Below are 22,882 nucleotides of genomic sequence, written 5' to 3'. Positions count from 1 at the left end.
ATTATTGATAAACACACAGCATTTGTTTAAAAAAAAAATATGCTGACAACCAAATTGTTTTTGTTTCAATTTGTTTTGTTTAGTTTTTGTTTTTTTAATTGTCAAAATGAGCCATTTTGCAATGACTCCTTTTGTGACTCCCTTAAGGAGATCTGAGCGCATGCTCCTTAAATTGATTTATGGTTAAATTGGTCAGAGAAACATGTAGTATCACAGTCTCTTCAGAAAAATTGCAATTATACCCTCTTCAGTGTGTTTGTGAGTGTTCTGCCAAACCAAGATGCTTCAAAAGACAAACTATGTCATTTAGTAGGTGTTCGGGTCTCTGCGCCGGCCACACTGAAATAAAGTACATGTTTATGTGAGCATTTAGGACCTGGAAGATCGTGATAAGATTTTTATCTCTAATTGCTGCCGCTGTAATGTGCAATTTCGCCATGCAGGGCAAATAAAGGTTTATTCCACCAAGGTTTATTCATTGAAACACTGAATTCCTAGTTCCACTTAAAAGAAAATTGGATTGTCACACATTTACGAAATGTATTTTTCTTACTTACAAGCGGCACTATTTTATGTTACATGGAGTTATTTCTAGAATCTAAGCACTTTAGAGTTACTGTCCACTGGAATGTTCTTGTTAACAATACCATCACTAATGTTTTGATCACCAGAAAGACATTAAGATACTGTGTCAGCCAGACGCCAACCTCCCGCTGCTGGCTAATTGTTTTTCAACTTCCAGAACAGCAACCAGGTGTGTTCACCGCTGGGACCATCACAAGTTGTGTGACTCAAACAAAAATGCCAAACAACCCAGAGACTCCATTTCTGTTTTGTTTCAAATCACAGGGGTTAACCCGCAGCCCAGTTTGAAGGTCCACTTGAACTCTGTCACCAGGCAGCACTCAAACATCTTCAGAGACGAGCAGCTGGCAGAAACCCAGGCAGAGCTGTTTACAGGCTGCTCAAAGTGACTTTCAAGTCGCTCACATCTCAGCCCCAGCTTCGTACTCGCCTCTGATTGGCTGTGGCTCTGCTGCGAGGACAGATTGGACGTGTCCAGGTGTGAGCCATTAAACCCACTGTTCAGACCTGGGTAGAGTGAAGACAGACAGAGATCCCCCCAGCTGCTCGCCTTTTTTATTAAATGAATCAAGTGTGATCAAGTGTGTAGAAAGTTGCGGAGCCCCGCCTGCCTTCCTCTCTTTCTGTCACTCTATTAGTGCCGTAGTAGGAAACAGCTGCGCTGAACCGAGCGCACAAAGTACTTTAGACTAAAAAGTGCAGATGGGCTCAGTTTCCTTTTTCGTCCCCAGCTGGGAGCAGCGTGGCAGGTTTTTTTTTTTTTTCTTTTTTTTTCTCCAAATGACTCCGGAGCGAACGTGCTCGTGGCAACTCTATCAAACGCGGAGCAAACAGTTGAGACGGCTCTTTATGTGAGTCATCGCTCGCAAGCGACACGAGCCTCGGCGCGGTTTGAAGGAGCCGGGAGTGAGAGCGAAAGGCAAATGAATTGCCTGTGTTTTCCCTTTTGCCTCTTTAAATATTGGAGCACAGAAAGCTTTCGGTGGGAGATAATTCGGGACTTGCTGAGCAAATGAGATTCTGCGGAAAAACAGAACAGTTTTTTTTCTTCCTTGCCGCCCCCTACCACTCAGCAACCCTTGCATGTGGGGACGTGAGTTTTTACGGAGGTCGGTCCCTGCTTGCGAACCTGTTCTGACACAATGCTGGGTATACTTAAGTAAAAGTATGGATACTTGAATTAAAAAAATAAATAAAATACTTATTCAATTTCTTTACTCAAGTAAAATTAAGAAAGAACAATTTCTGAAATTTAAGTAGGAAGACAAAATTGTATTGTATTTTATTTTTTATTAAAAAAATTTATTTTTTACCACTGATCATGAACAATACATTGGTTGATAATTTTACAAATATTCAAGAGCTGTTGACAGAATAATCTAGTCTGAACTGACCAGAGGTCTTGATGAGCATCTGGATGTTTTTTTAACAGCTTAATCTGCATGTTTTTCCAATGTAAGGAGTTGAAAGTACAGATATTTGTGTACAAAGAGTCAAAGTAAAATGTTGTCAGAAGGAGAAATACTCAGGTTAAGTGCAGATACCTAAAAAAAAAAATCTAATCAAGAATAGTAACAAAGTATTTGTTCCTACCCACCTCTGCTAGCTGTGCAGCTCGAGGTCTAACTGAGTGCAACAGCTTTTTCGCGACTCAGACTCGTATCCTCCTCTCCAAGGTCTTGATCACTTTAAGCTGCTTGTGTGTGTAAATCGGCGGAGCCAAACATTTCTGATTTACTGCGTCGATTTGAGGCTGAGAGCAAACAAACACCAGGTGGGCCGCGTGAAACACGCGATACGGCCGTTTTCCAGTTCATCACAATGAGGGCTGATTGCAAACAGGACGCAAACTCCAGCGTCGCACCTCTCCGTGCACCCACATGTCCGGGTGCTGATGTTGTCCTCGCTCCTGTGGATTTAGTGCATGGAAAGTGGCTGAATTGAGGCCAGCAGCTTTACAAAAGACTGAAAAGGTTCCCGGAGTGAAAAGCGTGTTTGCTGGAAGCGTCTGTTGTGATGATTCAGAGCGAGAGAGTTTCGTCTCTCCCTGCACAACATCCGGCGCTGATTCATCGTCGCAAGCCCCGAGCAGCAGCAGCAGCAGCAGCAGCAGCAGCAGCAGCAGCAGCTGCAGCGCCACCCAATCCCATCGACACCCACGGCATTTCCATTTGCAAGTCCACGCTGTCCTCGGCGCACCTCCTCATCACCTTTTCAATGACTTCATTTTCTGTGCTTTTGAATTGTTTCTGTTAACGCGGCAGAGAGAAAGCTTGGATTCAGGGCACCTCTGGCTCAGAATGTGCCCGGGCTGTGAGGCGCTTTCATTATCCCGGATATTTTTTTTTGCACTAGTTTTCACACTTTCATATTACTTTGGCTCCACTCTTTTACCTCCAACCGCGTCTGGCTTGTCGCTGAGAAATTGCCACTCCACTCTGCAGCCGGCTGTCTGTCAATCAGCGCTCAGCTGACAGCCGAGCCGCGGTGCTTTTCATCGAGCTCTTACCATTCAGGTCTTCTGGGGGTCTTGGGTTAACCAGTGTCACCGTTTTATACAGCCTGTACTTCAAATCAGGGGGGGAAAAAAAACTGGATGAAGGTTCGCCAGTTTTCCTATAGATGTCTCGACGCATTTTCCGGGAAACAAAAAGAAATAAACGCTTAAACACAGTGATGTCTGCAATGATTCCACGTGGTCTGTGGAAAGCGTGCTTTTTGAAAATGACAATCCAACAGATGTCTTGAATACAAAGACGTGCATAACCTGAATCTGTAGCTCCGCTCGGCTTAAAATAGCTTGCTTCAACTCAATGTTTTCAGTTTTTTTTCGTTGCTGAAGGAAAATACCTTTTCAGTTCTCTTCAACACCTCCAGTGGTTCGATGTAGGACAGCTGTAAAATTCTTGGTATGAACATTCGAGGCACAGAACTACAGGTACACAGCGGTGGCGCCCACTCCATTGGATTGTTCCCCTTGTTGTTGGCCACAGCCGGTTGGCTGCCTCCTCATCCTCTATGTTTAGCTTTGCCTTCTTCTGGCCGAGATGTAGCACAGTCTTGTGATGCAACGATGCCTCATGCAGCCTCGTTCACTAACAGACAGTCACAGAGTTCTACACAGATTATGATTGTGCTAGAACTCACAAATGCACCATTAAACTAATACACCATTAGTTTAATGGTGGATTAGAAAACAAAAAACATTGTTTTTAACTCAGCTATTGATATCAATTAGTGACCTAAGTTTCTAATGTTGCCCTTGAAGTTCAGTTCGTTTCATATGTTGTGTGTATGTCAAAGCAGGTTTTTAAGTATTGGCCACGGCAATCAAGGTGAATTTAGAAAATTTCTGACAAGCTGCACCCCTCACACCACTTCTTCAGGTCAACTTCCCAACAACATAATTGGAATCAAGCGGTGATATTGCCTTTGGTTGTAAGTTAAAAACAAATTTGAAAAGAAAAAGGGATTTGCTCATCACCGGTTGTTTTAAACCTTGGACCTTGTCTGGAAATAGGATTTTAACCTTTGGAGTTTGGAACAGAGTTTTAAATAAAGAAGGAGAAGTTGCTTAAAAATGAGGGGCAGGGCATCCCACAATCTAGCACGCTGACGAAAGCGACCCATGTCCCGTTTCAGCAAACACCCGTCGATTTGCAAATGGCATTCAGCGCGCAGGATCTTATTTATTATCATTTATTCTGTTTCCCATTGTCCTCCTTCGTGTTTCCACAGTTCAGCAGTCTTCACAAACACTTAGGCTGACATTCATTGTGTGCCTTGGGAGCTACATTGAGTGTAAAAAAAAAAAAACATACAACGCAATAGAGATAACTACTCACTATGTCAAAGGGACAATAAGCGATTTTATGTAGCTTTATCTTTGTAAAAGAGGCCTCACTTCGAATTTGCAGCCACCACCTGATGAGAGCATAAAAACCTTTTAGCAATATTTCAGAGGTTTTTCAAAGTTTCTATTGTGTTTCTATTACCAGTTTTTATTGCGATATTCAGGTTTTGCAAGGGGTAATGGAAACGCAGTTACAGACATGCTTCTTGCATAATATACTTAGATTGCCACGCAATATTTTCCTCGCTCGCTTAACGCATCTTGTGGTCACTGCTTCGCATATGATACTAGGGAGGCTGCGGAGCCATGGAGACAAGAGGAGCCCGAGGAGGTGATGTGCCGAAGCCTCTTGGTTTTTGGTATCCATGCCGTGCTCATTTGCTCTGTCTAGCACACAAAAATCCCCTTATTGCCCTTTGAAACATCTGCTTTTGCAACGAAAAGTCACCTCACAACTAAAACCAATGACCAGTTGTGAGTACTGAGTTTTGTGTGTTTAAAAGTTACAGAGTTGTGCCTGGCAGAGAAATATCCTTCTCATCAAATCAAATTAACGTTTGAATTTATTGTGTTATTATTGTGTTATTATTTACTATTGTACTCGATTGTTTGTGCCACAGGTGTCATTGTACGTGAACTCTCATTTGAGGCTGAGAAATAATTTCTTACAGTTTCATATTTAAACAGGGGTACAGTCAATTTGTGCCACCTCTCCCAGCAAAAATAATTGTCCGCTGTTTGCAGAGTAATTGTCCCAACTCTTTCATCCCCTAATTACCGGAAATCCCCAGCGCTTTGAACACCAAAGGTCTACATTTTTGTTAATCCTTTCTAAATCTATCGCCGCGAGTGTGGAACCAGCCTGGTCTCAGTGTGGGTCTGGACGGGTTGTTTGCGCCGGGATGTATCTGGTGTGTGTGTGTGTGTGTGTGTGTGTGTGTGTGTGTGTGTGTGTGTGTGAGAGAGACAGTGAGAGAGCGAGAGAGAGGGACGTGCCTCGGTGTCTGTGCTAATACGGGTGTGTTTCTCTGCGAGCAGAAGTGACGGAGCTCAGGGATGAAAACCTTCTGTCACAATTACTTTATCCTCTTGTTGTCATCCTCATCACACCCACTGCTTCCCCTCCTTTTCATCTTCTGCATCCTGTCGGCGCATCTTACCCTGGCACGCTCCTAACGTGCTTTCATCAGCTATTTTCTCGTGTTTACAATGTGGAAGAGGCCTCAAAGTCGAGGCAAATGTGTCTCGGAAAGATAAAAACCTTTTTCCGAACCGATACGTCGGCCGCCACATAACCGTTCTGGTTTGTGCGTGCTTGCGTGTGTGTGTGTGTGTGTGTTTGTGTGTGTGTGTGTGTGTGTGTGTATATGTTGTACTCACAGCTGGGCAGATGCTAACAGGAGCACGCAGCCAAGTTCCCAACGAGGCTATCGCAGGACAGACGTTTGCTGTTTACTGTCACAGTGCAGCCAGATTGAACAGCCCACACCGGAATTCAACCCCATCCCGTTGGCCCCAGTTGACCTCAGCACAGTGGGTGGCTGTTCAAACTACTGTTCAAACTATTCCTATCTAATGGCTGGTGCGGGGTGAAGAGTGTGAGATATTGCAGGCGGTGAAGAAATTATTTATACAAAGCAGGCGCGGCGTTGAGGTGGTGAAAGCGTGGACGATTCCATGGGCCCAGCAGTCACGGGGCTCCCAGTGGGCACCGTTATTAGTGCCCAATGTACGGAATCGGAGCCCGAACCAATTTAGTCAGAGGGAACCAAAGTTGATCGCCGCTCCCCTGGCAGTCAGGCAGAAATAGTGTCAGATCAACACTCCCAATGGCCACTTTATTAGGGACACTTAGCTCCTAGCGAGTACCTAATAAAGTGGCTGCGCCACCCACTTTGAGAAACATTGCTATAGCTAAAGCCCCCCACCTGGGGGGCGCAGACTCACGTCACATGAAACTTTGTCTTCCTCCAAGGTGGGGCGTGACAGAGACAGTTTGAGAACCACTGAGCTATAGCAATGCTGAAAATTGCCTGTTGCCTCTTTACGGACCATTGTTTGCTCACATTTTATGCATTATTGCCGCGGTAACTTTGTTATGCTCTTTCTCATGTTGATCACGTTGAGAGGATCAGTTCAACACAGTACCAAATAAAGTGGACACTTGTGAGTTACAAACCAGAGACACGTGATATTCCGAACGTTGGATGCAACCAGTGATTGACTGAAACACTCTTCTAAGCCTTTCCATGGTCTCCAAACAGGCCTCTTTTTTTGCCCTCTGATCCCTTGTGTCAACAAGACAACCTTTTTTTCCCCTCCCACCTGCTCAGCATTTCAAAGAGTCACCAAGTTGTTGACAACTCACAGCGCTGTGACTCCTCTAAGGTACACGCGTCTGTCTGCTACTTGGCACAGCAGATGCAACTTTTCCTCAATCAGAAAAAAAAAACCTCTTTGTTTATCACGTTCAAAGCAAACTAATCTCTTTTTTCACTGCCAGTCGAGGCGGTGAGCAACAGCTTGAGGATTCCTGAGGGGGGCAACAGGAAGCCCCAACAGGTACAACAGCCCCCACCATGAGCAGCGGTGCACTGTAGTGCAAGACAGACTCTCGCCTAAGCTGGTCAGGGGTAAAGGAAAAACTTCTTCTGCACTGAGAGAAGCCCTCAGAGCTGCTCTTTGTTGTTCTTTGAAACACCACGCAGCTCTGATGGAGCAGCCGCAGCGTCCACACTAGTCTCACTGGAAGCAGCTGGGCTCACATTCAATCATCTGTATGTTGCCTTTTCCGTTCTGGTTTTTAAAAATAGTCGCCCGTGGACTCTTATTAAAAAAAAAAAAAAAAAAATGAGTGGGAACGAAACCCAAAGACGCCTTTTGTGGGAGCTTGCATGATGGATGTGGAAGATATCAGTACTGAACGCTCCGCGATCACGCTGCCGTGCAAGGTTACCTCCTTTGCACTGCGCAGTTAGCCAAGAAAAACAATGAGACACCTTTGCAAAGTGCGGTTGAAAAAAATTACATAGCACAGTTCACTCCTGGTAAAAGCACAAAAATAGAAAAGGGATAAAAGAAAACACTCAAAGCAAAATAACGACATGAGGCTGGCACAAAAAAATACATGGAGCTGCTTTTTTGCGATGTTTGGCACTTTGCAAGGAAGCTTTTTAGTCGGCACCAAAGGAAAAACAATGTAAATCTATGAGCTGCGGCATCAGGAGAGGCTCCGTTTGCTGCATTATTTCTGCTATTTCCTGCACAGCACTTAGACAAATAACCGCGTTATCAAGATGTTGAACAGAAGCGCCTTTCACTTCAGATTAGACACACATGTGATCACGGAAAACGCTGAATCCGCTGGATGGTCATCCCCGAAAAATGTGTTAATGGTTGCAGGCAGGGAGACACACACACACACACACACACACACACACACTCGCACACACAAACAGATAGGCTCCCCATCATGCTATGGCTCCACTTGATCCCTCCCTCCTGCCTTTACAGAGGTAAGCTGTGCCCTCTGGCCATGCTGGGAATGCTAGCTCAGTCCTCCTGAATTAATAATGGAATGTGTCCTACACAGTGAGATAACAGGACATGACATGCTGCCTCTGCGGGTCTAATCCTGACTCAGACACAATATAAACTTACTGTGGCAAGCCCCTTCAATGTTGAAGGAAATTTATTCCAGTTTGTTTGCGTTTAAATCTTTGCCAAAGACGAGTGGAGCAGCCTTGAAAGCAGCCTTAAAAAAGAACTTCCAGACTGTGTCAATATCCTGAGATTATTACACCAATTTGCAGTTTACGGAGGAGCAGCCTGCCGTGAGCATTATCATTATTATTTACAGCATATTTTTTCTGATTTCTGGAGAGTTCACGGGCAGGGCATACGCACATTATCAGGGGGGGAAATTGACGGGACCTGCAGTTCAAAAAGTACTGGTTAGTATGTGTGTTACAGATAGATAGATGGATGGATGTGTTGTTGTAATTGCTGAAACAATTTCTTTTTAGTTTCATGCAGAAGAGGAAATTGTAAGCTGAATTGACTTTAATGCAAATGAGTGAGCGAATGGGAATAAGACTTATTAAAGACTACCCCCCCAAAAATAAATTGAAATCAAATTCGAGTTCACTCGACCTTTATTTGAATAACAACATTGATAATTAACAGTACGTTTGTCTATACTCACACGTGGTGTTACAGGAACGTGTTCAGCCCTCAGTAATCAAAACTTAATTAAACTTCTTCCAACGGTGCGAGCTCATGACGCACGCTGGGTGAATGCAAATACCGCTAAAGAAAAGGTAGCCTGCCTTTTGTACCGCGGATGTGAAAACTGGGTTGTGGATAGTTGGGTGACACTTTATAATAAGTGCACACTATAGAAGCATTAGTTAAGCATTAATGAAGACTGATTGCGTAATTTATAAATCGTGTTTCGGACATTAAAAAAACTCAGTGTGTAGTTTGTAAACACAGTTATAAATGTTTTACTCTTCATTAATAAGCTCATCTACAGCATGATTAATAGTTGATAGTTGATTAATAGTGAATGTGTCAGTCGAGGTTTTATAAAAACTCACAAATGTATTTTCCAATAGATTTTATAACTGTGTTTATAAACTACATACTAATGAGTAATCAATTCAGAAACATGATTTATAAATGACGCATTCAGTGCTTATTAATGCTTAACTAATGCTTATGCACTTATTATAAAGTGATACCGATAGTTGTAATGAATTTCTCAGCGTGGCTCTGAGTGATCCATGTTAACATATTAATGATTTCCCACAGTTTCCTTGGAATACTGGAGGTGAAATCTGGAGATGTCAGACTGCCATTTACACTGTGTGTGTGTGTGTGTGTGTGTGTGTGTGTGTGTGTGTGTGTGTGTGTTAAAATGACATCCCCTAATGTAGCCGTGTGGAACCTCTCTCTCTGTATTAGGAAAGCTTTCACAGCGCGCCGTCTAATTCTTGTCGTTCTCCTTGAGCAAAAAAGCGTGCGCTTCGACTAAAAGCGCCAGCTACTGCAAATGGATTTCACGTTTCAACTCCCGCCCCTCTTCTCCCCACCACCAAGCCAACTTTCCACTTCTTGCCTGATATCAATTTGGAGATGGCGTCTGAATGGGGGATGATTTAAAAGTTCTTCAAACTCGCAAGCGCGTCACAAAGCGCTTCAGGCCAAGGCGAGGGCTCCGCCGCGTGCGCCACGCTTTCGGGCGGCTGATTAAGAGGTGAGAGAGGAGTTGCGGCTCGCCCACGAGAACAACAAGTGTGTTATTGCAAAAAGAGCTGAAGTGCCCCTGACGCCAATAAAGCACACGAGCTCGACGTTTATCTCAAGAGGAGACGTGTTGTACTTCCCCCTCTGAAGAGCGGCTGCGTCCGTTATGTCAGATTGTTGGTTTGGGATTTGCCTTAAACACATCTTCACATTTTCCGTTGTTGCGCGCGGTGTGCATGCGTGGGCGGTTGACTTGGACGACGTACTTGTTGAATTTATTACATTGTCCAGATATGAATGTTGTGCAAAGACACGGAGATTTGCTCATAACACATTTGTTTTGTTGCTCAACTTTGTTGGAAAAAAAAAAAAATAATAAAAAATCTTCAGCCTCGGAGGATTTGCCAGCGTTGCGAAGGCCTGTTATAAATAAGCCAGCATCACTTCAGAGTCTTGGCAGAATCTGACCACCATCGGATCCAGGATGCTGTCCTGCTGAAAGCACGAGAACGAAATATTGGCGTGAGCAACGAGAGCAGAAGTGCAATTGCGTCCTAACCTTGCTGGTGCATAATAAGTTTTGGAGCAAATGTTCAGAATTCAGACGGATGGTCTTTTTTTTTAAGATGCAAAGGCAAACAAATTGCTCTGTTTTGTTGTTCTTTTTCCCAACCGCCGCCACTGCTGCGTGAATGAAAATAAGCAATTTTCACAGAATTTTGATTCCGCCATATGGCGCCGCGTCCCTGCAGAGGGAAAGGCTGTTTGTTTCTGCACATCTAGTCAAGTGTTGCTGACTCGTCGCTCTTCCCCAACCAAACTGGCTTTTACGCCTGTTTCATTTAATCTGAGGCCCTTTGTTGCTCCTTACGTGTCCCTCCTTCTATACTTTGAGAGGATTTGTTTTGTTTGGCTTTGTTTTATCAATGCGAAGAGGACGGCGGAGCTGAGGTCGTTGTTTGACTGCCTCAGTGGTTTTCAAAGTGGGGGCTGCAGCACCCTGGGGGGGAGGGCCCCAGAAAATTGGAGATAAGATAAGGAATAAAATGCTAATACATAAATGAATAATATAATTTAAGAATATTGTAATTACTATTATCAAATATTATCTAATTATGGTTTAATCATTATTATTAAATCATTTATAATAATGTATATATGGTTGCCTGCCTGTCAAAACATCGTTCAGTGCCAGTTTGCACCGTTTATCAAGGTGATTTGCTCCTCAAGCTAGCCTTGATAGAGCAAAACGGGCAAATCGGTGGCAGAGTGACCAAAGAAACAGACAGACAACCCAGCTGTGGAAGACACTGCTGCAAAAAATACTTAGAATTGGCCAACTAAAGTAAGAAAATATGAGGGAGCATACGCAAGTATGACTTTACAGCCATAAAGAAAATTGGGCATGATTATCAACATGTTAGTTGGTAGTTTTCTTATTCGAACAATTATTGAACAGCAAATAAACAAGGGAAAAAACATTCTATTTTTTTCCACATATTTTGTCAGACTGTCTGTTGGTTTGCAGAGGGGTCCCCGGCCAGAAGCCAATGCTATTTGGGGGTTCATGGCGTGGAACCGTTTGGCAACCCCAACGATCACTTTATCTGTTCACCTTTCATCTTTTGTGCGATTCTCATTTTCATCACGGCAGCTTGATTGAAACCTGGGCGCTGACAGAATGTTGCTTCTCCCAAATCCGCCTTTTTTTACGTGACAACCTCGTATTGAGAGCGTAGCAGACTTTTGCATAAACCTAAACGGCTTTCCATTGGCCTTGCTTCTCACTGCTGTCATTTCATTGTCCCATTGTTGCTCTCTTTTGGAGGTGGGGGGGTTGCTCTCTCGCTGCTTTCGCCGTAATCTCATTTATTCTCCTCTTACCTCGGGATGGCAGCAGATGAGAACAAACACTCTTGATTCTGGCTTGGCGTAGCCAACACAGCTACCTAAAAAAAAAAAAAAAAAAAAAAAAATGTGTTCTCTGTGAGAAATCCAGCTCGGTGGCAGCAGCATGAATAGGATAATGGAAGCACGGCATGCTGGGAGATGAATCGTTGAGTCGTTTCTCCTGTTCAGCTGTTAGCGGCGCGCGTCAAAAACACGTCACTGCCTGGTTTGGTTTGGTGAAAGTGAAATAGGAAACAGGAGTCTCATCTGGAAGCAAATATTTTCTTCTATTTTTTTCCATTCAAATGGATTAAGCTTTTTTTTTTTTTTTTTAAATGTAATTTCTGTGCCAGCGAAACACTACAACACCTGGAGTGGGGATTTTAGCAAGCCGTACTAATGAATATTTCATTTCTTCATTTGATCCTGTTTTCCACTGATCCACAAAAACAACAAACCGCCACATACAGATCCTTTTGATTCTTTGCACCGTATCTGCCCAGCAGCAGAAAGAAGAGAGGGTGTCAAACGACGCTGCGCCGGTCTGGGTGGACGCAATTACACATAAAATATAAATATTTAAAACCACTTGGTATTTTTTCCCCCTCCACGCTTGTTTTTCGCAATTAGGGTTGCTTTGTGTCACAGGCTTCAGGCGTGTTCCCTTACTTTCCATTCCCACCTTGCACTGCTGTTGTCGCACACGTGAAAAGCCAAGCATGTTGTGCCGCGGCGCTGATTTAAAAACAGGTTTCCTCGGGCTTGTTTGTGGATTTGTGTCTAACAATGCAGGAGCGGAGCGGCGGAGCTGCCAGAATGCGTTACATCTAATGACAATGAAAATACCAGGCTTGCATTACACACACACACACGCACGCACGCACACACAGACACACACACACAAGTGCACGCACACACGCACACACACAGAGACACACACGTCTTCCATCCACGTTTGCAAGAATGCTGCAATTACTGTTGTTTCAGTCCTCGGCAAAAGGGTTTCGCTCAAAAAGTCTGCATTTATTTCAGCAAACGTGTCTTCCATTTCTTCCATAACACCGGGTTGCACTGCGTCACTGTGTGTTTTCACAAAAGTGACTCTCTCTCTCTCTCTCTCTCTCTCTCTCTATCTCTCTCTATCTCTCTCTCTCTCCCTCTCTACAGACAAGCCTGTGAGGGACGGCGAAGACGCAGCGTCCTCGTCGGACTCGGCCTCCGACTCCTCGGCGTCCTCGCTCTTCGAACACTGGGGTCGCGACCTGGGCCCCGAGAGTCGAAGGGTGGCGCTCAAAAAGTTCCGCTACTTTGGCTACAACGGCTACCTTAGCGACCGCATCTCCCTCACGCGGCCCATCGCGGATTTACGGCCGGACGGGTCAGTCGGAGGAAAAATCACGACTTCATTTTCACAGTTTCAAGGTGATTTTCTTCATGCCTCTGTTTCGACCCCCAACCCCCTGTCCCCTCCACCTTCCTCCGTCTCTCTCTCTCCTCAGATGCAGGAACATGTCGTACTCCTCAGACCTTCCCCAGCTCAGCATCATCTTCATCTTTGTCAACGAGGCCTTATCGGTGCTGCTGCGCTCCGTCCACACGGCCATCCAGAGGACTCCGCCCCAACTGCTCAAGGAAATCATCCTGGTGGACGACCACAGCAACAGTCGTAAGAATGAGATTTGTCTGTATTTCCACCCCAGCCGTAAGCAGGCGGCGTGCAGTAGTTTGTTTTCAGTTTTTATTGATTTTCTGTCGAATTTCACTGCAGATTTCACTGTTGGGGGAATTATTTCATATTTGAACCATTAAACAAACCAAGTTTGACCCACAGTTTGACAGCAACCAGATTTTCTACTTCTACTCAGGTTAGACCACTTTAATGTGCAGGTTAAGATAGTTTCAGACCATTTCAACCTGCACAGTAAGATGATCTCTCAAGGTGATCACATCCTTACCATGAGCCAAATAACATGCTTATTTAATCTGGTATTCATGTTTGTCTCCTGCTAATTAATCTGATTTGCTCGAGACCCAAATGAGCATCTGCCCTGACTGACTCACGTTAGACTGTAGTGGAACAGAGTGTTCCATCTGACATATTCCAAAGACACTGCCGCTTGATCTTTATGTCTCACAAGCTTTTAAATTCTGAAAAATGGTGCACAAAAGACAGTTATTATTAGAAGAGCTCCTTGAAAAGGAATAATTTAGAACAAAAAAGAGGAAGGAGAAAAAGCTTACAGAATTCTTTAGCTCAAAATCAGAAGGAGGGAAGCTCAACCGGTGGCAGAGTGGTATGTGTAGAATTGGTAGAAGAGGAGCATCGAGTGATAACACCCCCTCAAGCAGCTAATGAACAGTTGTGCGCTGATTGGGCAGAGTGTGCTGGAACGGAGAAGCCGACCTCTCTGGCCCCCACTACAGCGGTACAAGCACCACAGGCGTTTTTGTTTTCTTCCTCCAGAACGTAAATATATATTTCCAAATGCAAGTACGATAACATCTGCCAAGAGAAATTGCAATGTTTTCATTGTACGGTTGTGTGTTTTGCTTTGCATGCAAAATGATCTGGCAGAAGCAGTAATAAGTCACCGTTGGGTAACTGCCTGGGAGCACAAGCTCTGATATTCGCAGGAAAGCAATGGTTGATTATATAAGTCAGCTGACAGTCACAAGTCAGACACACAGGGTGAATGTGGAGTGTGACTACTTGATAATCCCACAAGGTCACAGCATTACGCGTGGACCCGCTCGGCAGTCGGCACGCAGAGTCGCAGAGTCAGACTTGTCGGTGCAAAAAGAAACCGAGTGTTTGGTCCTTCTTTTCGCCAGTTGATAAAAAAACAGTGCACGGTGTGATTTAGGCGGCAAGAGAGTGTCACACAGGAGCAGCAATTCCTGTAATAAATATGCGTCTTGTGACTCTTAACTTTTCATTTATTGAAAAATGTACAAACCATAAAGTGTATTGATATTGATATCGCAATACCGAGCCCAAAAATATTGATTGTTGTATCGAATTTGGTGGTGATGTCATCGCCCATCACTGTCACAAACTTCCATACTGTGCACGTTTTAACGAAGGGCTGTGTAGAGGGACGGTGCAAGCCACACAGGGGAGGTGCCGTTAAATGTAGGCATTGTTGTGTTCGAACCGACGTTAATAACTGTTGAGGACAGTGCTACGGCAGTGGCAGCCACAGAATGGGGCCCCAATAAAGGTGTGCACGTCCACATCAATCAGCGAGAGATCAACCCACACACGCACACCTTCAATCCGTCGAGGGTCAGCGGCGTGAACCGCTGCCAGGAGAGTGAATCAGTTTCCAAGTTTTGTGCAAACTTTCATTAAGTTTTGGCCAAAGATCACCGCGCGCCGGGAGATGATTGCTGCAGCCCAGCGACGGCATCCGATTCTGAAACTTTCGAGACACTCTGCGACACCAGATGGTCCGCTGCAAAAAAAAGCTGCAGCAATCAAATTGCGATGTTGCGGTTCTGGTCGTGGATCGTTGCTCGGCTACGTAGCAGGCCTGCGTGACGAGTTTGGGAATGATGTCTTGTGACATTTTTAGACGAGGACGGTGCAGACACTCGACGTGGGAGAAGAGGAAAGACGCGAGCAGATTAGCTGCGTGCGTCTGGAGCGCAGCGAGCCGTCGGCCCGCACTCGTTTCCTTTGTTTAGCTACATGAGCGTAAATGGTAATCAGAGATTTTGGCCATCTGTCGCTCTCCATGGTGCTGAATCCCGAAGCTGTTGAGAGGGGGCCTGAAATTTATTTCAGTGCAGACTTTTTGAAATGTGAATAAGTTGTCATACAGCAGAGAACTGCTTCAGATGTCTAAATTGAAGTGAGGGACAGATGAAGATGCCATTGCTCTGATCTATCTAATATTACGTTATTAGGCTCTTACTCGTTGTTTCCAGTAAAACTTCTCTTTTTGTATTTGGCAGTGGAGCCAGACTTTCAAAGGTCTTGTTTGAATAATGTGGTTACGTTATATAATAATCAAATCTCTCTACTCTGTCACTGCGGAAGTCTTTGTGTGGTTGTTATTAAAGTGATTAGGCTGGCTTGTCTGTTTACACTCAAGTTTTAAGAAGCGATTTGGTCATCTGTTGATGTGGATATTGTGGTGGTTTCTGTCTCCAACAACAACAAAAAAAAAAAAACATTATTCCATCTACTGAAAGATCTTTTTGCTGTGGGCAAGCCTCACTAGTGCATATACTTAATAACGCCTTCTGAAGTCAGCGGCCTCTCAGAGAGCGAGGCGAGGGCTTTTTGGAAGATTAAGGTGCCTCTTCAAATATACATGGGGTTACCCAAACTATGAAGACAGTAGTTTATTTGTAATGAAATGCTTTGGCTCCCTTTTAATTTTCATAGCATGAACTCTGAGACTGTGTTTGCTTTAATGAACACACATAGTGAATCTTGATTTTACAGGAATAAAAGTTCCCATCGCCAGGGGGTAAGACACGGTCACCCTCACCCTGGCAAAGTACCTAAAAATTATTCACACGCTTCACTGCACACATTTCTTTTGTTGGGCTAATATCGTTCTGCCTTTATCACCACTTGGTTAATATTAACTGAGATAATATTATCTCATATATCATATATCATCATCTCATTAAGGCTGTTACACAATGGTTCAATAATGGATAAATTGCAGGAAAATACAGGATATTATGTTATCGTTTTCATTTGATCTTTTCAGGATACAAAATGTGTGAATAAAAACTCTTTAAAAAAAAAAAAAAAAGACCACATCACAAATTTGGACCAGATACATACAGGAGAGGTTTGAAGTATCAACACATTTGACGTGAGTATTATATCAGTTCACTTACTTAACCCTTTAAAAATGTGTTCCAACTTGTTGAACAGTTTAATAACTGTTCAATATCAATATAGGCAACTGGGTGAATGTGAATGTGCGTCCCTGAGGGGATTTTGCATTGATTCTGTGTAGGGTTTTCGATAATAAACCACTTACCAATCCAGTGTAGTATCTGCCACAGGGGAGGAAAAAAAAAAACAGGCACAATCAATAAAAGCCTTTCACCCTTGAGGGAGGCTGTTATTTTCTATGGACACTGACAGAAAATTGATAACACCAGCAATATAATTATTTTTAATTAGTTCCACTTCATCATTGTTTACCGGCCATTCTTCCAGCACGCATCCGACACCACGGCTCGGTAAAAACTACAACTCCGAGAGCAGGAACTAATTGCTTTAAATGCAAGTTTCAGGCATTAGCACCACTACTGTTAGGGTCAAGCGTAGGAAGAGGACCTCACAGCCCCTTAATATCTCTGCTGGGGTATCTCTAAGACATCAATTCTAGAGTTTGACACACTTTTAATGGGTGTTAAATACTGAGCAGTCGGTTGTAGTCGTTTTCCTTCCCTTTTACAATACACTTTGGGCCACTTTATTGCAGAACTTAGATGTTTGTATAAGTCCTTATGTTGCTTTGGTCCGTCCGTCGTTGTGGTGTAAACTCTTTATTTCTCTACACGGATTTCTTCGACTCTGGCAGGAGCGTTTCTCTAACTCACAGATAAAAACACTCCTCTGTGCTATTCGGTGCCATGAGAGTCCATGAGAGTTTTAAATAAGACAAGACAAGATGTAAAATATAATTTTAATATTGGGGAATAAAATGAAGTTTCATGTCGTTGTCAGATCCTGTCATTTCACACTCAGAGAGTTCATCGTGTAACTCCTCCAGATTAAACTAATACTTCCCACTCCTTTTATATATTACAGTCATTCTAGTCTTTCAATAAACTATAATGTCATGCAAATCTACTTTTAACACTTTCAAGATTATTCCACAGTACAGGTAAGGGGTTCTTACCTACTTATGTGATTTCTCTATAATATATTCGGAAAGAAGGATTATTCGTTTATGTCACTTCTGAAAGGAAGGAAAGAAGGAGGGAAGGAACTGTCCACTTTTTTGGGACAAGCAATCAACAAAAAATGTCTCGATAGTTTGTGTGGATAGTGGTGATTCATTCATGTTCACAATAATCATGTACAGGTCTCATTACAACGCTCATAATGTTTGAACCGTCCCTGACACCTTGGCCTCAAGCTGCCCTCAAGTTGCACCTTGGGCTGCATCTCACCTGCGCGTGTCTGTTATATCTAAGAATAGTTGTTGCTATGTTTATCTACACATACCCCACATACCTGATTCTGCTTGACCGTGTCCTTTTATGAGTAACAACTGGGCAACAAAAATAGACGTTCGCAATAGGACGCGCCAAAAGCTGTAGAAAAGGATGCACTGTTCTCCTGTCTGCGCTCCCATTTCTCCAGAATGCCCTGTGAGATGGATGCCTTTGAGACTGTCAAATTAACGCCAGCAAACAAGACTTTGATTGTTGAGTGATGACTTCATTTTGCCACAATATGTGTATCACTGGAAATGTCTCTGCTTTAGTCGGTCAGTTTTTAAAAGGCCTGACCTCATTTAGTGTTTTGGAACTCACACGCTAGCCTGTTCCCCCGATGATACTGATGGATGCAAACGAAAGGCTAAAACCAGGGTCAAAAAGCCATAGCATTGAGCAGGGGAAGGATTTGAATATGGCCTGATTTGGCGTGTGCTGTAGCTGAGGGCTACGATGTTTGCTTCTGACTCATGGCCTGTTTCTTTGTCGAGTTTGCATGTTCTCTCCGGCTTCCTCCCACAGAAAGACGTACGTTAGGTTAACAGGCGAGTCCTAATGACATGTGAGCGGAATGAAATAAATACCTTTTGGGCGTTGGAGAGGAATAAATGAGTCTGATTAAAGCCGCGGCACACGCGGCGGCGATCTGCATTTTCAATGATCCGTGACTGACAATGCATAAATCCGTGGAATAGAAGCTGTCCGTCAACCAGCCTTTTCTGCTCAGTCCGCTGATGCATGGAGATACACAAATACCACAAATGAAGACTGATTGATTGTACTCCGACAATCATGTTTGAAGATTCATACATTTTTTTTGTGTGTGTGTGTGTGTCTGTACTAGGCTGTGATATCTTTCCTCAATTACAAGTAGGAACTAGGCCACTTACACAACATGGTGTAAATCCAGCCACTCTCACCTCCTCTGAGAACCTCTCCCTTTGGTCTCCGTGGGGCCTCTTCTATTTAGAAACTTGTGACTTAGATTCTTGCAGCCAGGGAAGATGTGTTGCTGCTGGTGCGTGAATCGTCTCGAAATGTCAAGCAAAAGTCTGTTTCCATCGAGAGGATGCTGGGCAGTGAAATGAGTGATGTAGTTCCCTACCAGACCAGTATCATTACCCCTGTGGCAAGGCAGTACATTGAAAAATACATGATTTTGAAGAACTGTTGCGTCATTATCAAAACTTGCACTTATTTGAACGTATGTGACTGTTTAGTGCTTCCAGCCCGCTAATTGTCAAGAAGTTGACTTGTAGAGCTTTTCCAGACATGACAGGCTGATATAAAGAGCTAAGTGAATACTGGACGCATTCTAGACTGCTGTGGGAGGCTCTTGCTGCGCAAAGATCAGGACGTGGGCACTCAGTGACGCCGGCCTGTCAGAGAGCCGTCCTCATAATTGCATCACCGATGTACGAGGCAAAAGTAGCTCTTGCCATCCTGTCGCTTGAACATTTCACGAGGAGGCACTCACTGTATGGCTGCGGCAGCAGGTTAAGAAATTCCGCATGTTCTCACCGTCGCTCGCAAAGCAAACTCGTCTCTAGAAAACGTGATGGAGTGCGGTGGTTTCGCAGTGAGTAAGAGTTAAGAGGGGGCAAAGTATTAGAAAGGTACCTCTGGAAGTGAAAGTGCACCATCGCGACTGCGGCCTATGGATTGTTCACGCGGTAATTATGACAAATGAGGGTCATCTGATGGTAGGCAAAGGAGTGCATGCGGACGTGCAGCCGCACTGATAATGGGCTCCCGGCAGAATAGCAAAATATCAGAGATATTATCAAGCCTCCAAAGTGCTTAGCAAACATCAATAGGTCAGTTAGTCTCACTTTGCCATCACAGTGTTTTTAATTGCTTTGTCTCAGCGCTGCCCACGTGTCTAGTTCTTGACTGAGTCACATATTTTTTATTTCAGAAAACGACGAAGGGAAACAATTTAAAACCACAAAAAGGATTTGGACAAACCTGACAAATCATATTGCAATGTGTACATGCAGATGCATTGCGGGACTGAATGAAGGCTACTTTTGGCAATGTGTTAAAGTGTCTATCGTTTTGGTTGGCCTGCTACAGCGTTGACTTTTCTCGTCCCTTAGCATTTAGATGTTCTTTGTATTTGGTGTCTCTAAAGCAAAGTTAACATGATACAACGTCAGTCTTGCTATCGTGCATTCGAAGCAATAGTATCACAATACTTTCAACAGCATCAGCACAAAGGCAAAGGAAAGGCAGAATTAGGCATTAATGTGTACTAAAGGGAAATGACAAAAGGGCCCCCTGGCAACGGTGCAAAATTCACAGTTTTTATTGTTCTACTTAGTAGATTAGGAGACACTTTAAATTCAAGTGGAAGACTACTCAAGACGACTCTTTGGTTTGCTTTTAATGAAATGGTTCATTTGAAGCTTCCAATTATACTACACCCTGGTGTAACTCCTCTTCGAGGCTAAAGTAAAGCGGACCAAGTAATGAAGCAAAGGCAGGAGGTAGAGACAATCACAGCTGCTAGGGAGAGAGTGGAAACATCCCGAATGGCCACAGATGAAGCATCACGAAGTAAAAAGTCGGGACTGAAATGGTGAAAAGCTCCGATCCATGTGTCCATGTCTGCATCAATTTATTTCCTGTCACTGTTTGTCCTGCATTCTGAATTGCAATATCGTGAGTAAGCAAACGTCTGACTAGTCTGGCCACTAACTGGTACATCTTGGCAACTCCAACGACAGCCAACAGAATAGCCAGTCCGTGCTATCTCAGGGCATCCTGGACCAGTCATCACTCCAGTGTAGGGCCCACGCTGAGTGACAAACAACCATCCACACTCACGTTAACACCCACGGACCATTTAGACTTTGGACTCGGCTTAACGTGTGTGTGTTTGGGCAGTGGGAGGAAGCCGGAGTAGCTGGAGGGAAAGAAGAACTGAGTCCTTCTTGCTGTGAGGCGAGCTGTCTGACACCAAACTTTGTCAAAATTCTTCTTAACCGAAACCATCTGTACAGCATCTGGTTGAGAGTGCCGGCACAATGAGGATCATTGCATCTCTTCTTCTTTTGTCATGGCCGTTTAGTATTAATGCATTATAATGCACCGTGCCTATCCTATTAGTTAAGACAAATGATTTCAGACGATATTGTGATTTCTTTTGATTAAAGGTTTTAATTAGGTTTTCTCTTTGCATGAGTCCGGGAAGAAAGGTCTTCTCAGCATCTCCGATGGTCCGACTGAGCCCAGCGGGTCTCACATAAAGTGTTTCAGGGGGGCACAAAGTGAACAGAGCTCCCGCTGGCGAGGCAGTCTGCTGCGTTTGATTCACATTTCACAGCTGAGAACAGACGTCTGGAAATTAATTGGGTTTCCGGGGGTGGGCTTAATTAACGACTGGATCCGTTATGTTTGGGAGTAATCTCACATGTACTGAATGTGTAACACAATGAGGAGCTCTTCAAATACTCCCAGCCCCGGCTTTAAACGAGCCCATCTTTCTTCCAGGTCAGCAGCAAACTGTGGCTCATTAAAGGAAAACAGATAGACGGCGAGATGCAGGCTGATGGTAGTAATGAATAGAGGGACGAAGGCAGCCGCCGTAGCCCGCGGGCAGGATTACGGGACAGAAAATTCACAACGAGGAAAGGAAGACGTTTCCTGGTGTACTGTTGTGAGTGTGTGCGTTACTATCTACCTGAATGTGCACACAAAGGGACAAAAACAGGGACATTTCAACAAAGAACGCCATTTTGCGTGTGAAAAAAAACCCACGAAACATATCAGCGAGCTATTTGTCCGTCTACAAGAAAGCTCAAAAAGCCTTTTGAGAAACTCAAAAATGGTATAAAGAACCACCTTATATACTGTAGCTGACCCTGAATGTAGCACCACAATCTGATTGTGCAAGAGAAATATGTAGACAGCGAGTAAATAAGGGCAAAATCTTACACAGTCTAATAACAACAGCAAGAACAATAATATTGAAAACTCTACAACCACCAGTCTTGGCTCACGATGACAACATAGTCAATGGCCAACCTATTAGTTGTTCAGATCTTCGCCACACAATCCTGCCGCTTGTGCTTGTTAGCGAAAAGTGCTGCACACACAGCTCGGTTAAATTCACAGAGCTGCATCCATTTTCTAATATTTATTCATGTTTTATTGTTGCCTTTTGCTCCGTAAAGTCATTTTTCTTTTGTTTTGGGCTTTAATAAATTTTATGCTAATTTGCGTTCGCCAAAACATACGGTTGTATCGAATGACCCGCAAAGCCTCCAGGGAGGCTTTCTCGTTCTCGTTGTTTGCCTTTAATAATTTAGCCGTCTCAGAAGCGAACCTATTCCTTTACATGAAATCCTGTGTAACACTTGTACTGCGGCCTCGGTGTCAACCTTCGTTGTTCTGCTTACAGTATATTTTCAGGGTCTTGGCAAACTCCTTCCGCAACCAGAAAGTGAATTACAAATGGTAAAATAAAAATAAATAAATAAATAAATAAATAGATAAAATTCGCTGTGACAAAAGAAACATGAGACCCAAGGCTGGCTTCATTTTTAAGGCACTCTAGATCGACCACCCTGCAGTTCCGCAGATGGCTTTCAAAAAAATCGGATAACACTTTCTATGAAGGTATATTGTATAGTGCGTTATGAGTGCCTTTACAAGGCATTATCAATGATGTATGACAACTTATGTCGACGTTTATAAATTATTGTAAGTGGTGGATATGATGTGTTATAAGCTCATCATTCCTAATGTTTTCCGTGTTCCTCCAGGGAAAAGTGACACTGAAGTCCTAGATGTTATATCATATAACATAACTACGATTTGTACAAATGTTTTAGATTATGACTTTGGGAGCTTAAATGTCAGTGACATGTTTAATGTCTTATAAAAGCATTATAATGCCTTATAAAGTCCCGTATGTTTTGTAATGGCGTTATAAAGACGTTACTCCAGAATTGCTGACACTTTAATTCAAGCTCATAGACTCAAGTCTTAAATATATATTTTTTTTTAAACTGGTAATTAGAGTATGGTCTACCATCCAGGACTTCAGGGTCACTTTGCCATGGAGGTTTAAAACATTATGAATGATGAGTTTATAACACATTA

General features: G+C 43.6%; 1 protein-coding gene across 1 annotated transcript in view; it reads left to right on the top strand.

The window, feature by feature from the left end:
- galnt18a (UDP-N-acetyl-alpha-D-galactosamine:polypeptide N-acetylgalactosaminyltransferase 18a) overlaps window positions 1-22,882 on the top strand; it is a 121,721-nt gene that overhangs the window by 48,199 nt on the left and 50,640 nt on the right. Inside the window, exons 2-3 of the mRNA XM_076042753.1 lie at window positions 12,743-12,953; window positions 13,075-13,241. Of these exons, the coding sequence (XP_075898868.1) occupies window positions 12,743-12,953; window positions 13,075-13,241 (378 nt within the window). The remainder of the gene's footprint in view (window positions 1-12,742; window positions 12,954-13,074; window positions 13,242-22,882) is intronic.

Source organism: Nelusetta ayraudi, unplaced genomic scaffold (assembly GCF_046127955.1).
Source record: "Nelusetta ayraudi isolate G7.1 ecotype Tasmania unplaced genomic scaffold, CSIRO-AGI_Nayr_v1 ptg000071l, whole genome shotgun sequence".
Taxonomy (NCBI): Eukaryota; Metazoa; Chordata; class Actinopteri; order Tetraodontiformes; family Monacanthidae; genus Nelusetta; species Nelusetta ayraudi.
This window is presented reverse-complemented; position numbering and strand designations above follow the sequence as displayed.